The sequence below is a fragment of the Schistocerca americana genome, chromosome X (genome assembly GCF_021461395.2).
Source record: "Schistocerca americana isolate TAMUIC-IGC-003095 chromosome X, iqSchAmer2.1, whole genome shotgun sequence".
Taxonomy (NCBI): domain Eukaryota; kingdom Metazoa; phylum Arthropoda; class Insecta; order Orthoptera; family Acrididae; genus Schistocerca; species Schistocerca americana.
The window spans coordinates 887,038,262-887,055,560 of NC_060130.1; the positions used below are offsets into that span (position 1 = coordinate 887,038,262).

General features: G+C 37.5%; 1 protein-coding gene across 7 annotated transcripts in view; it reads right to left on the reverse strand.

Moving 5' to 3' along the window:
* Window positions 1-17,299, reverse strand: part of LOC124555258 (syndetin) — a 145,461-nt gene that overhangs the window by 117,702 nt on the left and 10,460 nt on the right. For all 7 annotated transcript variants that reach the window (XM_047129122.1, XM_047129125.1, XM_047129124.1 and 4 more), the window contains 4 exons: window positions 15,275-15,480; window positions 11,157-11,293; window positions 3,467-3,644; window positions 517-705 (listed from right to left, as the gene is read on the reverse strand). In XM_047129122.1, coding sequence (XP_046985078.1) covers window positions 517-705; window positions 3,467-3,644; window positions 11,157-11,293; window positions 15,275-15,394 — 624 coding nt within the window. In that variant the 5' untranslated portion in view covers window positions 15,395-15,480. The remainder of the gene's footprint in view (window positions 1-516; window positions 706-3,466; window positions 3,645-11,156; window positions 11,294-15,274; window positions 15,481-17,299) is intronic.

The window sequence follows — 17,299 nt, forward strand, 5'->3', positions numbered from 1 at the left end:
CTCACGTGATTCAGTTGCATTGTTGCAGCCCAGAAGCGGAGTCATCTAGTGGGCCTTCTGGAGTACGAAGCAGGTCTCCTCTCAGTCACGACGCTGTTACTGTGATAGTGTTAACGGGATATGAACTTTGGCTACAGACCTGGATACAAGTGATTACGCCAAGTTGTGTTTCACCTCATTTTCAGAATAAATCTTCTAAGTTTTAAGTAATTCAGACTTTCCTTTTGGTAGTTTGTACCTGAGACACAAAAATGGCAATGCGCATGCACCAGTCACCCAACTCTGCCGTGGTTTTCCTCACTGACCACAAACTACAAACTTGAGACAAAACTTCCCCCAACTAGTTTTTCAAACTCACAATTTCAAACAATCGTTGGCAACAGGTGAAAACTAAGTCAAACTTTGAGATGAAAACAGATGTCAACCAAGTTTGTTGGAGTTGGTTTTCGGTGTGAAGGTACCATTACAGTCCTCCTCGAACACAAACTACATACATGTGCAGCCGAAAGTACCTACTTTTGTCAAAGCTCCATCAAGCTGCTCCTCTGCCATTTCTAAAGTATCCTGTAGCTTTCCACTGAGTGCAGCAACACAGTTAAAATGGCGGTACGTGCACGCAGCTCTTTGACATTCCAGAAGCAAGCTAATAGCTCTGGCATAATTCGCTTCATTCAGCAACTCCTGGAGGCGCTCTTCAGTGCACAGCTGAAATAAATTATTTCATAAAAATGAAATCTGAAACAGAATGAATCAATGTTTAAGAATAAAGCAATGTCACATTAAGCCAAAGGAGGCTCAAAACATCTACCACATACAGTGATACGAGCCAATGTGAGTGCACAAAGTAGGTGGGCACAAAAATGATTTCAAATCACAGCAGTTAACAGCTCTGGTCCAACTTGGAAGTACTGAAAACTAGCAAAACCCGTAGATGGATCAGGAACTGAAAAAGTGGGATGGGAAGATAAAATAAATATTAATATGGGAAAAAATCCCAATACTGTGTTAAATATCCTACATGACAATACTTCTCCATAGAAAACAAATGTGCTGGTCATCCAGAAAGTCAGTTCCCAACAGTGCCGAGAGATGGCAGGTTGTGCAGCACAAATGGTGGTGCCAAACTGCCGCCTCGGAGTCATGATGGCAAGGATAAATTCTGGGACAGCATCAGACACGTGATGAAACACGGACTTTTCAATCCTCAGTAGTTTCACTTCCTTCAATTCTTTCTTGTAACACACAAAGGGACCTCTGGCTCCAAAATTTATGACTGCTTAGTATGTATTATCTATTTTATGATGGCATCAATCCAAGGGATATCTTAAAATAATTGGCTGAGAAGATGTACATCAAGACTACTAAAGTAAAATTACATCAATAGTATCTATTCTAAAAAAGTTAGGTTGGTAATAATATCTATCTGTACAGAAAACATGGATGTGGTGGGGATGGAGCCTACAGATGATTGTAAGTACCCATCTGAAATGCAGTCTCAGTACTGACTGTGGAATGTGATAGCTTTTGTTGATTTTTTTTTAATGATTTCACCAAAGATATTCCTGAAATGAAATTCTAGATTCCATGTGAGTCACTTTTGAATGACAGTTTTTCAAAAAATTATGCAGCGAATAAATTATGATTCAACAAGTTTCTCCTAGGTTGCATTAAAGTCTTCTGGAACTGCAAGGAATAAACACACATTTCAGCATTTTAAAGGCTTTTGGTTAGTTCAACAGCACAAAAGTTTGTGGATTTTAAAAATGTGTATTTACATAACGAAGAACTTGGGCAGCAGTATTTTTGACTTAACAGCCGAGGAGTAGCCCAAATGTAATCCCTATTACTGGAAAGTAATAATCAATAACACAGTAATACAATAAATAATGCATTCTGTGCAGCTATCAGCATGAACTTAACCCCATACTTGACAGTGCATTGGTCACCACATGGCAAATCAAAGAGCAGCAATTTGACATGGAATGAATTTTACACGTCCTTGTTGAATAGATGAAGGTACATAAATTCATTATCTATACATAAGTCACAAAATTCCTGAAGATTTTAATGAGCTTATTTATGAATTATGTGACGTCACTCAATGACACATTTAGATGTGTTTCAAAGGACTGATAATCACGCTTTGGAATTCACGAATTTGTCCAGAAATTTATCAGAGTACTCCTGATATTTTTGAATCATGAGTGTAGTCACATTCTAGAGAAAATTATCTTACTCAGTAGTACTATTTTCAGCAAGGAACATGTCAGCTATTAAAGAATGCAACCAGTCACATATAACACTGACAAAGTAAAAAGTTTCCATTGTGCTTTCTTTACCAGCCACCCATCAAGTGAAGCATAATATTCCTCTCACATCATCTTGTTTACATATTAAATTGCGTATGTGAAGGACTGAAGCTTGTACTGTTCAGAAAGATGGTATTTTCAGTAATTATGATCAATATGATGAGATGCACAATTCATTTGACCGGTAACATGTTCCCAGTTTTCCATGATCTAATCGCAATGTTGCTAGGTCCACTGCAATCATAAACGTCTGTCACTGGATAATTATCGATATGCATACAGACTGTTGGCTGCCGCACTTCATTTGCAACAATTTACAATTAGCACTATACTCTGTAACACTCATACATTCCTCATAATTATATTATGCTGTCAGCTGCTACATGTATTTTAGTCTGCTGTTTTACAAAATGGGCAAATACCCAACACATTATCAGCTTCTAGACATTTCACCATTATTCAACAGCTTCCAACACTTACAAGCAATGGCCACACCTGGCTTACCACTGGGCCATGTCGTTTTCAATACACTCAGCATTCAGCACCTCACCATGTGGAGACCATTAGAGTGAGAATAGCTGTTGAACATACTGAATAAGATGGATCTACAAAGAATGAGCAATCATCAATTGAAGTTACCAAGTACAACAATTTGTTACTGAACAATCATACGGTGACAATAATTGGAAGTAAGGAAGATAAGTGTTTCACATAACATCATCACCAAGATCATCAGACATGGTGCACAAGCTTGGACCAGATAAAGGTGGGGGAAGTAAATTAATGTGGTTTTCTTTTTAAAGGGCAATCTGAGTATTTGTATACTAATGTACAGAAAGTTCCAGTCGAGAATTACTAAGTATTTAGGAATAAAGCAGATGACACACGAAAGGCAGAAGTGCTGTGGCGTCATTTGGTACACAAACAGAAGGTACAGAGCTTTGCAAACTTTTGGAATGCATTTCCTTTTTCAAACTTGTAGGGAAGACATGGATGCACACACACACACACACACACACACACACACACACACACACACACACACACCTGTCTTCCTACACTGTCAAGTCAACTGAGCACAAGTTGGTTTCCCCGAAATGGTAAGAACACCAGCAGAATAAATAAATAAATCAATCAAGATTTTGCACAAAACATACCAATGTTTTTATGGTATTTAATGAATGTAGCAAGCCTCGAAGCGTCTGTTTCTTGCGATAATTAGCAAGAATTCCCAAACTTGTAGTTGTGAACTGTGATTTAGCTCCACTCAAGCTTGTCCTCCCTTCCCGGCAGAGCCTTAGTGCTGCTTGTAACTGCTGCTGAATTTCCAGTATTCTGAGAACAAAAAATATATATACATATATCAGTATCATATTTACTATCAATATACTTTACTCCTTCTCTTCTATTATTATTATTATTATTATTATTATTATCATTATCATTATCTGGGCCTCCAGGATATGTTGTTCACTCTCCTACACAGGAGCACCGAAGATATTACTCACATCAAGTGGGAATCCCTGGAGAGGAGACAACATTCCTTTCACAAAACACTAGTGAGAAAATTTAGAGGTCTGGCACTTGAAGCTGACTATATTTACTGCTAATGTTATTAATGGAAAAATTAAACTAAATGTATACACATGTCTAAAGTGAGTGCTTACTGGGTGTCCTGCAAGACCCACCACAACTACCACCATGACCACCACCACCACCACCACCACCACCACCACCACGGGATTATAACCATGTAGACTTTAATAAGAGACCCCTTTTTGAAAATAATGTCACTAATGATAAGGAATTCCTTGTCCAAATACCTATATGTAACCAGTGTGCAACCCACCACCACACAAGCAACTCTGGGCATTTCAAATAAAACATTTACTATTGATGCATTCCACGCACAATTTTAAGAACACTTCTGCTCCGTTTGAGGAATTCTGACACACACTGATATCAAGCCTTTGATGACTCCACCTTTCCGGCCTCACTCTAAAAGTGAGCCAGAGCACTTGGTTCATATTTTTAAATATCAAATTATGATGCCTAACAGTGAATATGATGAAATAGGTGCATACACACCATTTTGTTGAACATCTATAAGATGATGTAGAACAATGAAGTTCTTTTAACATGAACGACTTTCTTGTCTCAAGTGATTACTCGTGGTAAGACTACTGCAGTACCACTGATGTTTTGTTCCAGTACTGAGTCTCATCTTTGATGATTGTTCATGGTTCGTTTACGCACCAGAGCCAACACTGTGTGTTGTCAGAGCTGTTCACTGTACAGTTCTGTACTGGAATGGTGAAAGTGACATTACAAGGGACCATTCGTTTTACAAAAAAATCAAAATATAGCACCCGACTGCAGGAACAAGGATGATAATATTTTACTAATGACAAAAGTAAAAGTCAAAGTGGATGGTAGTTAGTTTCACGTTCCATGGATAATTTTGTACAATAAATCATAATGATGGGGAATGAGTCATTTTACATTCACATCACAAATTAACTTGTAACTATGGCTACATGCTGAACATTTATAAAGCTATTTTGTAATACACATGTTTGTTAGTAATTCCTACCTGACACCTTTAGCACATTACAATAATAGAAATTCTTCTATGGAACAGAAGTAGTTGAAACTTCCCGGCAGATTAAAACTGTGTGCCGGACCGAGACATGAACTCAGGCCCTTCGACTTTTGCAGCCAAGCATTCTACCGACTGAGCTACCCAAGCACAACTCATAGCTTTACTCCCACCAATACCTGATCTACTATCTTCTGAACTTTGGTCCAGCGCTCAGTTTCAATCTGCCAGTAAGTTTCATATCAGCACACACTCCGCAGCAGACAGAAAATTTCCAGAATGAAACATCCCCCAGGCTGTGGCTCATCCATGTCTCTGCAACATCCTTTTTCCAGAGAGTGCTAATCTTGCAAGTTTCCCCAGGGGAGCTTCTGTGAAGTTTGGAATGTAGGAGACGAGATATTGGCAGACTTGCCCATGAATGGCATAGGTCCTGAGTTCGAGTCTCGGTCCAGCACACAGTTTTAATCTGCCAGGAAGTTTCACATCAGTGCACACTCTGCTGCTGAGTGAAGATTTCTTTATGAAAGTAATTTTCAAGAAGGAACTTTTTCAGTTTGTTTTCGAATTTTATTTTCTTGTCTGACAGGCATTTTATATCACTGGGTGAGTGATCAAAAATTTTTGTTGCAGCACTATGCACCCACTTTTGTGCTAAAGACAACCTTAATGTGGAGTAATGAAAGTCATTTTTCAATCTGGTAATCTAATTATGTACATCATTGTCCCTTTTGAACTGTAGCGGATTATTTACAACAAACTTCATGAGGGAATAAATATACTGTGAAGAAGTAGTCAGAATGCTCCACTCCTTAAACAGATTTCCGTAATATCATCATAAGTGAAAAACACACATTATTCTTTCAGGACATTTTTGAGCAATGAAGACTTTCTTTCTTAAAGCTGAGTTACCCCAGAACATTATTCCAAATGGCATTATTGAATGAAAATTTGCAAAATATGGCAGTTTATTGATTTGTCTCTCTCCAAGATTTGCAATGATTCTAAAAAGGGGAACTCCCCATTGCACTCCCCTCAGATTTAGTGGTAAGATGGCCCAGTGAACAGCCTGTCAAAAAATTAACACACATCAAGCATGAAAACAGGAAGGAGGTGTACAGAACTATTTTTAAAAAAGCAAAATAGAAACCATGAACACTCCAAGAACAAGAAGTGCCATAGAGAGCAACATGAAACAGCAACCATGTTGTGGGTAAGTGGTCAAGGTGTTGGACTGCCAAGCTGTCAAACAGTGAACTCCCTCGTGCCATTTATTTATTCACATCATTATGAACTGTCCATCCCGTCATTGAAATATTTGTTCTCTTTCTGTGGCCCTGGCAGTTGTCATACTATACTGTACATTGGTTACAAAATACGAGTCGTATGGAAAGAATATGTTGCAGTCGCAAGTAAATGTAATGAACGGAGAGACCAGGTGAGACACCACATAGATGTCTCACAGAAATGGAAAAAAAAGTGTGAACTACATTACCTCAAAGGAATTCAAGAGTCAAGACTTCCAAAACGGAACCCAACTTAAAAAATGTTAAAATCATATGTTTTAACAGAGCACAGAGAAACTGTGTGATTGTGAAACTACTGCATTCATTTGTTGCAGCTTTTGTGACAAACTATTACATTTTCATCATTTCCTGGTGAATGATCACATTTATTATCAGACAAACACCTATATCGGGCAGGCAAGGAAGCATATCTCACTCACTTACCAGTGGTACAAATTAAGTGTGTCAATAAGAGATTCCTATCATGACACATGCACTGTCACTAATGCAGTGTGACACACCAGATGTGTTTTCTGGTGGAGGATTTGGTTGACTCATCGCCTTGTCATGAAACGTTTGCAGCTCCCATTCGATAGCCACTTCCTTTCAGCTGCTAATACAGACATTACACCACGACACAGACACATTTGAATAAAGAACAGCGCAAGTCTCCCAATGTGGCATCGACTAAAATAAGACTTGCACTTTGCGGCCAAACTTCCCTGGATGGGGACTCCCAGCCAACGATGCCATATGCTCATTTCTATTTCCATTGCACTTCTTGTTCTTGAATCGTTCATTGTTTCCATTTTGCTTTTTTTTTTTTTCACAGTCCAGTACACTTTCTTCTGTTTTCATGCTTGATGCGTGTTCAGTTTTTGACGGGCTGTCCACTGGGCCCTCTTACTACTAAATCTGAAGGGGATGCAATGGGAAGTTTGCCTTGTAAGTACAAATATGGATGAAGTAAGTTTTTTTAGGTGTTCCAAAACGTGCTTTTTTCAGTTTAAATTCTCATCAATATGCACACTTAAAATTTTGACATTTCCACCCTAGTTAATATTTCCGCACCCTGTGTTACACTTATTAGTTTAAGTCATCTAGATGCGCAGAACTGATATATGTTCTCTCTTTCTGAAACTGAGGGTAAGAACCATTCACAGAAAATCAGTCAGTTATACTTTTGAGAACAATGCTTACCATTTCTTCTGTTTTGTGTGTATGCTTGAATTGATTAAAATACTAGTGTCCTCTGCAAAAGGAACTAATTCTGCTTGTTGTATATTAGACGGAAGATCATTTGCATATATGATGAACAATAGTGGACCTGAGATTGAGCCTTGGGAAACCCCATACACGATTCTCCTCAGTCAGAGTAATGTACGCAGACTACAGTGGTTGAATTACTATAAATAAATAAATTTAATGCTTGTAAAATTTGGTGAGTGAACATGTACATGGCATTCTCAGTACAGCAATTTGTCTGAAACCCAAGCTGTGATTTGCTGAGGATATTATTGTCGCTAAGGTGAGATACTTCCCACAAAAGTTTTGAAAAATTGTGTCAGCAGTGAAACAGGTCAGTAGTTATTGACATATCTCCTGTCACTTTTCTTAAATATGGGTTTGACAATGGCATATTTCAGTCTCTCTGGAAAAATTGGAAAAAATGCCTTGAGTTAGTGATGAATCACATATTTCAGATAAGATTGGGCTTATTATATGGGAACAAGTTTTTAATACTTTATTGGAAACACCATCAAAACTACATGAGCTTTTATTTGTGAGAGAATGTGTATAGTAAATTGTCCACACTACTGAGAACTGAAAGAACAGGAACAGTGACACCTAAACATTTCAGAACATCTAAATTTATTTGCCTGACACAAATATATGAGGGAATATTGGAAAGTAATGCACAATAATTTTATTACCACAAATTTTACTATGTAGCAAAGCAAAGAAAATCACAAATGAACTTACATCTTTTACCTAATTTTCCACATAGTCACCAACATTCTTAACAAATTTCTCCCATTGTGGTACCAGTTTCAATAAGCCGTGTTCATAAAAGTCCATTTGGGCAGAGTATAGCCATCTGTCGAGTGCTAATTTCACTTCCTCATCTGTCGTAAAGCATTGGACGGCCAGATTTCTTCATGGGACCAAACAGATGGCAAACCAATGGCGCAAGGTCCGCACTGTACGGTGGATGCTGGAGCACCTCCCACCCTAATTTGGCAATTTTTTCATGAACAGGAGCAGCAACATGGGGGCGAGCATTGTCCTGAAGAAGTCTGACACTGCAGCATAAATGTTGTGGTGTTTGTCGCGAAGGGCAAGACGCAACTTGACCAAAATTTTAATGTAGGCTACAGCGTTCACAGTGGTCCCATGTGCAGCAAACTCCACCAACAACACACCATGCATTTCCCAGAACAATGTCACAAGCACTCTCCTAACAGATTTAGTCACTTTGAAACTTTATCATAGTGGGGCACCAGCCACTCTATATTGGCCCAGCATGGTTTCGGACACATAGTTGTATATTCACCAGTTATGATTCCTTTCAGAAAGTCATGCCTTTCTGAGGCATAACACACTAAGTGATTCAAGAGTGTCATCATTCACTGGCCCTTATGGTTGTTTGTCAGGTTCTCAGGCACCACTATCTTTATGGAATTTCAACATGTTGTGAACAGTATCATACACTGCACTATAGGAAATGTTGAAATGCTGTGATAAGGTTCACAGTTGTACACACTGGTCATTCAAAATTGCTCCGACATTTTGCAGGGTGCAGCTTTTACCAGCCACCTGGAGTCCCATACATGCCACGCATGTCCCTGTGAATTTCACTCAGTTTAAGCCCTTTGGCCCACAAATATCAAAATACTCTTCATTGGTCTTCACAAGCAGACAACAGTAACATGCACACCATGTTTCTTTCATAGTTCCGGCTTCTCTCACAAGAGCTGCACATGAAAACAAAATATCCTCTGTAGTGCAAACTTCAAGCTACATCATCTTGAAATTTCAACATTCCAGCTGCAATACTTGGTGAGAAAAAAATTATTGTGCATTACTTTCTGACCTCCTCTCACATTTACCAAATGCATAAAACAATATTCAGAACATAGAAAATAGCACCTTTGGATTTCATTTTCTTTTTAAGTGTTAATTAACATCAACAATTATTTTCCTCATTAAACATACTTGATTTTCTCATGGTTGAAACAGTTTTCATTATAAACATTAATAGATTTACGTTCTTATTTATCCATCATGTAGACTTTTTCTTTGACCCTGTATAGTAAGACTTCAGTAACTTTTTTCATTCAGATATTTCATCTCTCTTGTGACCACACTTGCAGGAAATATACCAGGCCATTGAGTAACCTTTGCAATGTGTCACAAAACAAAGCGAGCAACAAAATAAAGATTATGAAGACACAAAGTCCACTAGTACGACAAAAGTGAGTCCAGTGAGAATTGATTAACTTCCTAATTAGCAGACAAAGTAACATTACTGTTTCTGTGCATGCACAGTCCGCAGCATACTTAAAATTTTCAAACTCCACATTAGGTGCAGTCAACTGATCACTAATGTCACTGATCCATTAGTGACATGGTTGGCAGCTGATTTACATGCAAGCACATGAAGCACACCCACAACAAGTATTCAATTTTGGCCAGAAAGTTGCTCATGTAAAATGGGCTTAAGAGGAGTCTTACCAAAATCCTTCATGAACATAAGCCTTTTATACTTCTGCACCTGCTTTGCTGAACACTGTTTTTTGCTTTATGGGCACAGTCAACCTAATACAGCTCCTGTACTCCCGTCTGCCTCTAGATATTTGAATGATGACCTGGATGGACATCACCTATGGATAGGTAGTGAAAACCTGCTTATCCATGAAGGTTTGAAATGCAGCAGCAAGATCCCACCACAGCCTATAACCCACAGCCCATCACTGCTGCTACAATTGGCATAATCTCACACAGTTGGCCACCTCAGCCAGCCATTCGCTGGTGCTTGATATGACAATGCTTTTCAGTCTACCACCACCACATGCCCCCCCCCCCCCCCCCCCAACACCACCACAAATGACATCTTCACTGTGCCTGAGCAACTGCCAACGAGACCTTGAGTAGCATACAAAATCTACTCCAGTTACCTCCACTTCACCTGTCAACAATCTGTCCAAGGTCTGATCATCAAAGATTCATCTGCTACCACTGAAGTTGGAAATGCCATAGCCTCTAGATGTAGCCATACACTGGGAAGAACTTGCATTTCCTTTGGCATCATATACAACTGGAAAAACTCCTTTTGTGGAGGAAGTGGCACATTCAATTATATGAACCTGATGGAGATTTTCCTCAAGTGGAAAAAACTGCAAACAAATGCTCTTTTATCACTGAATCCTATGATAAACACTTGTTAACTATTGAATAAGAAGAGGTGTCCCTGGAAATGGTATCACCAGGATTATTTCAACACACACCAGAAACCTGAAATGTTCAGCAGAATTGCCTTGAATACATTTTAGTAAATCCAGATGGAAACCGTATGTAGGCTGTGCAATCTATGCATCATGAAAACAGCTCACATAGAAGTCAACAAAAAAGGTATTAGTCTGAAATTTTGGGATTTCAGTGTAGGTGGTCCACACTACCAAAAAGGGGTGTGCAAGAAAAATAACAGAAGGAAACTCGTACTGATGTAATACAACATTAAAAACTACAATAAAGCCAAAATACTACAAATTATAGCGATTTTAAGTATATTATTGATTTTATTCCCCTCTTCCTTCTATATCATTAATGAAAAATTCTAAAAAGAACTGTTTGATTTTTTATTTGCCAAAGAGCATATTTATTAGAATTACATATTTATTAACAATAAAGAAATGACCCATATGATACAGACATAAATTATAAAACAAAAATCAATACTACCTCGCAACTTCATCATGACGCTGAGATTGCTTTTGCAAAATTAACTGCAAAACTCTTTTAGATACCACCATATGCTGCTGTCTTAAGTTTTCCCGTCGAGCCTGAATACTATGTATGTCGAGGACATCAGGAAGTTTCTGGGGAAAAAAATTGAGCAACATAAAAAATAATACTGATAACATATGAAGTAATAGTTCTTCCTTACTAACGACAGATAGGCACATAAACACACAAGAGAAACCAATGATAAAAGGCAGGAAAGAATGTAACTTCTCAAAATCCAGTCTACAAATGTCACTTTACAGCCACTCTTAACATCTCCCTCATCTATCAGAACCTGTGCTTGCAAATATGGCATAGACTATCTATCTATGCTCATCACAGGAGAGCAGTCACAACAAGATGGTCCATGTCAGTTTCAATATATGTAGCAGAGTGCATTAAAACTGCTACATGTTCTGGAAATAAGAACATAGACCAAATTCAGTCAAGTATGCTCATATGCTGCACTTATAACCAATATGATATGCATACACGACTGAGGGAGTTGTGTAGTGGCGTATTTACATTCTTATAATACAATTTCTTCAAAGAAGAATGGATTAAAATTAAAAACAGACTAGGCAATGTGGTGTGTGTGTGTGTGTGTGTGTGTGTGTGTGTGTGTGTGTGTAAAAGACAATAGCTAACTTGTTAAGTGAGATACAACAGATGCTGCTGTTACATATCACAATTGTCGTAACTCAGTGCAACTGTGTAGATCTGAAAATTTGTCGTCACTCAATCCCATAAATAAAAGTTTCATATACTTGCTGAAGTGAGAAAAATGCAAAGCACATTGCCTCTGATAATGCAAATATTTTTAGAGGCTATTCATGAACACAGAGAATAAACCTGTAAACCCATAATAGTTTTAGCATGCAGGTTCCTTAGAGCCGACAGTGTTGTTTCAATATACATTTTAGCTTTTGTACTGTCTCTGATCTTCAAAGTTACAGGCAACTCAGATAATCGCCAACTATTATGGGATGTGACAACCTTATTTAGTGCTCCATCTCTCTTCCATAGACAGTTGTATATAACATTGTATTCTGATGACAGCATCAATCTGCAAATCACCTGTGGCATCTATTGACCTCATACAGCACAGAAGGGCACTAAACAGCTGCAGGAAATGGACCAAGTGCAGATTATTCTAGTCAGCACTTTGCATATTAACAGAAGAGGAAAGTGTATTACTGTTGAAACTTCTCTTCAAAACAAATATTTAATTGCAGAGTACCTGTAATATTGGCTCCATTTCACTAGATATTCATTTGGTCTCTGATAGAAGAGAATACTAATGCAAATAGCTTCTTTCAGGGACATTGAATCTACAGATCACAAAATATATTGTGTATCAGTTTGACATGTTGCATGTCTACAAATATGGGAAATGTACACACCCCTGTCTCAGTCTAGCGTTGGATATAGTCTACAGGAGCTGTAACACTTTGCTGTAGTTGTGATAGTACCCTCAATGTCTGTCAGTCTCTCCATATCATGGAGCATGTAATATTACCCAGTGTATTGACAGAGTATTCATTACTTGTGACCCAATTTCAGCAAAATCTTTCAGTATCTAGATCACATAATGGATGATGCCACGTTTTCTGATGTGGTACAAACTAGACTATATTATTTAATTGGATAGATAAAAAATCTACTCACCAAGCAGTGGCACAACACACACATAAGGGACTATTGGAATTGGCAAGCTTTCGGAGCCAGTAGCTCCTTCTTCAGGCAGAAGGGTTGAAGGGGAAGGAAGAGGGATGAGGGAAAAGGACTGGAGAGGTCTAGGAAAAGGGGTAGATTTTGGGAAAGTCACCCAGACCCACAGGTCAGGGGAGACTTACTGTACAGGATGAGAATCAAAGACTATACTGGGCTGTACTGAACTTGGTTGCAAAAGTGTCCCAATAAAGCTCATACAAACTGCCAAGCAGAGGTGACAAAAGTCACAAGTCTGTCCTGTAATTCAGAGTAGTCTTAGAAGATTGTGTAGCCTGCAGCTGATTAAATAGCTTTTTTCCCCTTTTTTCCACTACCCTCATGATCTAAAACAATAGACTGTACAACATATATTACACTGGTAAAATTATATAATAGGATAGATAAAAAATCTACTCACCAAGTGGCGGCAGAACAACACATAAAAGAGTGTGTTGTTCTGCCGCCGCTTGGTGATTAGGCTTTTTATCTACCCTATTGAATAATTTCGTCAATAATTGGTTGTTTTCATTGTTATATATTATACTGGGTTTTTCTGGAGTAAATACGTCCCCACACTACAAACAAGTACTTCTAAGAGCTAATATTTCCACAACGGAAACAAATGTAGCTGTTTCAATCAAACTGTGTACGAGTTACAAGCTATAATTTTTTCTTCCACAATGTAATTTTCAATGCATTTCCATTTTTTCTGCATTATGAACATAACAAATTGGAGGGATGCAAATTTTTGCATTGTGCAGTTGACTTTGTACTAGTATGGATTACATACATTTTTGTTGCAACTGTACTCATTGGTTGAGCATAGATTATTCAAGTTCAGGAATTTATCAAAATGCATGTGTTACATGTTGTGCTGTAAATTAAATTTTATGATTACATCGTGTATTTTCATATCAGTGTGAAACAATTTTTTTTATATCCTTAACTCCACTGTAGAGATCTGACTTGTTTTTAGCATTTTGTGTCTCCATTTAAAGGTTGTATGTATTACATTCATCTCTATCTAAGGCCTAATTCAATTGTTTGTGAGCTGTCTAGTGTTCTCTTTGTCTTCCTTTATGAATTTTGATAACTCTTCTATTTTAGTACAACTCTGTTTTCAGCCACAGATCAATCTATTTTATTAATGCCTGACTGCTTACTTTCATTCTATTATGTCATATGGGATCATATTCTGGACTAACTCGTCAAACCAAGCAAAAGTTTTCATAGTGTGTAATAAGACTCATTTTTGGTGTAAATTCATGTAGAAACCTGTTTGAGGAACTAGGTATTCTAACAACTGCTGCTCAGTATATTTATTCCTTAATGAAATTTGTTGCAAATAATGTGTGTCTATCTCCAAACATAGTTCAAGACTAGGAATAAGAACAACCCACACAAAGAACTAAAATCACTTGCCTTGGTCCAAAAAGAGGTCCAGCATTCAAAAACATATATATTTTCAATAAATTGCCAAAAACTATTAAAAACTTGCTTTCAGATAAAGCACAGTTTAAACAGAGTCTGGAAGACTTTTTGATAGGCAACTCCTCCTACTCTATAGATGAATATCTTAACATGGACTCTTAGACCAATTTCAGTAAAAACATCTGTCAGGTTTCAGTTTTGACAGAACTTGGTCACAATAGTCAAGATTAGATATTTTGTGTAAGATAAATTTATTAAAAGTGCACAACTACATTTCATTCTGACAGTGTATTAATTAGCAGTTCCAGTTTACTGTAATGTATTCACATATTTTTGACAATCACCTGACAAATGATCAGGGAAGTGAGAATTGTATGCAAATGTTCTAAATTTTTTATGTTATTCCTCTCACATGTTCCACATCCTGTGAGAATCATCTCATTTTTGGGTCTATGGAACGAAAATTGAATCTGATCCAATCTATATCACTGTTCATATCCATTGCGACTATCTACACAATATATCTGAATTTCTCTTATAACTTATTGGCACTCCTTGTTTTCAGACTTGAATTTTCAGCAAGATTTGTCATTAAATAGATGGAAGAATTTAAAAAATATCATAAATGAATTTGGCTTTCCAATGGAAAAGTGAACAAATATCTGTTTGGCTTCATTTTTCCACTTTATTCACAAATACTATGTGACATCTTAAAAATTATGATGGCTTTACAAAAAATCATGAATATTACAGAATAGCAAGAGGAATTCCTATTTTGTAGCAAGCATGGATATAACAAGAATAACTGCAACACCACACGGTGATTAATATTACAGAAATAAGTCTGAATTTAAATAAAAAGAAAGAGGATTCTGCAAGAAAAGTTTGATATTTTGATGCTTCAAGCAGAAATTTCATATTTCATTACTCACTTTTAGTTCATGAATACAAGGATCAAATGTAATACTGTCAAAGTAGTTGCTGTCTATCTCTTCAAGAACATCTTCAATTGTTTTCTGTACCGCAGCCGAAGGGCTTTTCTCTGGTTCCATTGTATGAAACCTGGATACAACAACCCTGGAAGCTGAATTTTCTATGTTCCAATCATAATAACTGCTACGCAATTTGAAATTTGCTCCTGCAAGATATACACAGAACATTCATTAGATGTGTGAACAGGTATTAACTTTTTACAAATATTTACTAGCATACACAAAGAATGATTTGAGACAAAAGTTTTCAAAACTAAGGGTATTTTAATCTAGGGAAATGTACGAGGAGGAACCAGAATTTCAGAGAAATCACAGGAGGACTGAGCAGGGCCAGCTGCATAAAGATGAGAGGAATCTAATACGTTAGACATGGTAAATGTGAGATATGACAAATTAGATGAAGGAAGGAAGGACAGATGATAGTTTAGCATCCCCCTGCGACAATGCCTAAGCTCAGACTGGACAAGGATGGCGAATGAAATAGGATATTTAGTTTTCAGAGGAATAATACCAGCATTGATCTTAACTGATTTAAGGAAACCACAAAAAAAATTTGAATGGATAGCCAGAGATTTATATCCCACTCCTCCCAAATGCGAGATCAGTACGCTAACAACTGTGACACCTCAATCTGAGGAAAGGTGGTGAGATGACAAGAAATAATTAGAGGAAACAAATCAGAAAAAAATCAACACAAGAAGCCAGGGGAAGAAAACAGGCAAATGTGGAAAAGGAAAGGGCTCTTTAAATTAGAACAAAGAGAGGAGAATATGGGGGTCAAAAGATGGTTCACAAATGTAAATCTGACAGAGTAGTACAGAAAGCCAGCAATAAAATGAATGAACACAATTCATCAACATTAGGAGATATCACCATAAGTTGAAGCCAGATAGCTAGCAGAAACCAAGCACATTGTGTAAATAATGTTCACATCTGCAGCGCACCAAAGCATTGGTGCTGAGAGGATCTTAGTTGTCATGCTGACACATAAGAGGTGATAGTGGGGAAGTGGATAAGACAGAAACTTCTGGCCAAACTAAAATTGAGTTGTGAGTTGAGCCACAAACCTACATCTCTTGGAGACAATGCTTTTACTGACTGGGCAACCCAGGTACACCTTACAATCCACCTTTATTGTTTCAGTTAGATCAGACACACTCTCGTACTGCAGCTATAATTATCACCTGGCACATATTATTTTCCATCAAAAGCTATCATAACACTGCATGCGCCACAAGAAAGTGAAAAACTCTTTCTGGACAAGATACTTTCAACAGTAATGTCAGTCAACCACATAAGGAATGAAAGGGACAAGATGTGGCAAATGGTCTCAGCAGAAGATGTGCATATTTCTGTGCATTGCTTGTTTACTGTTACATATTTCTTCCAATGCTGTATCAAGAGGGAGAGGGAAAATGAGATATCAGTCTGAAGACGTTTTTCTTTGTTGACAGGTCTACATGTAACGGAAGATTCACCACATCTTCGAATGAGTAGCAATAACTATCTATCTACAGCCAGACAACTTGTCTGGCATAGCAGCAATGTTGTTCAGAGGCCAAGTTGTGACTGAAATCCAGAAGGCAACATTAGATAACAGAATATCATCACTTTCATATAACTTACATCATTTAAGCAGTGCACAAAAAGAAAGTTCTCAGAAGGCACAACTGTTACATGTTCCATATTTAATTGGTGTCTGAGCACTAGAATGTGAGAGGGACATAATCCGCACAGACATGGAACTGAGATATTTTGAGTTCTACTGTGATTCAGAGACATTCGAAGATATTTCTTTTGTAAAGTGGAAGAGTAAAGGTGAGTATGAATTATTCGTATACTGTAGGATAATAAATATATAATAGCAGTATCTAAACATGACAATAGCTCTTTTTTTTTAATAATTCGTAGATTAGCTCCCTCTCCCATTCTAGCACACATATTGGAAAATAACCCTAATAGTAA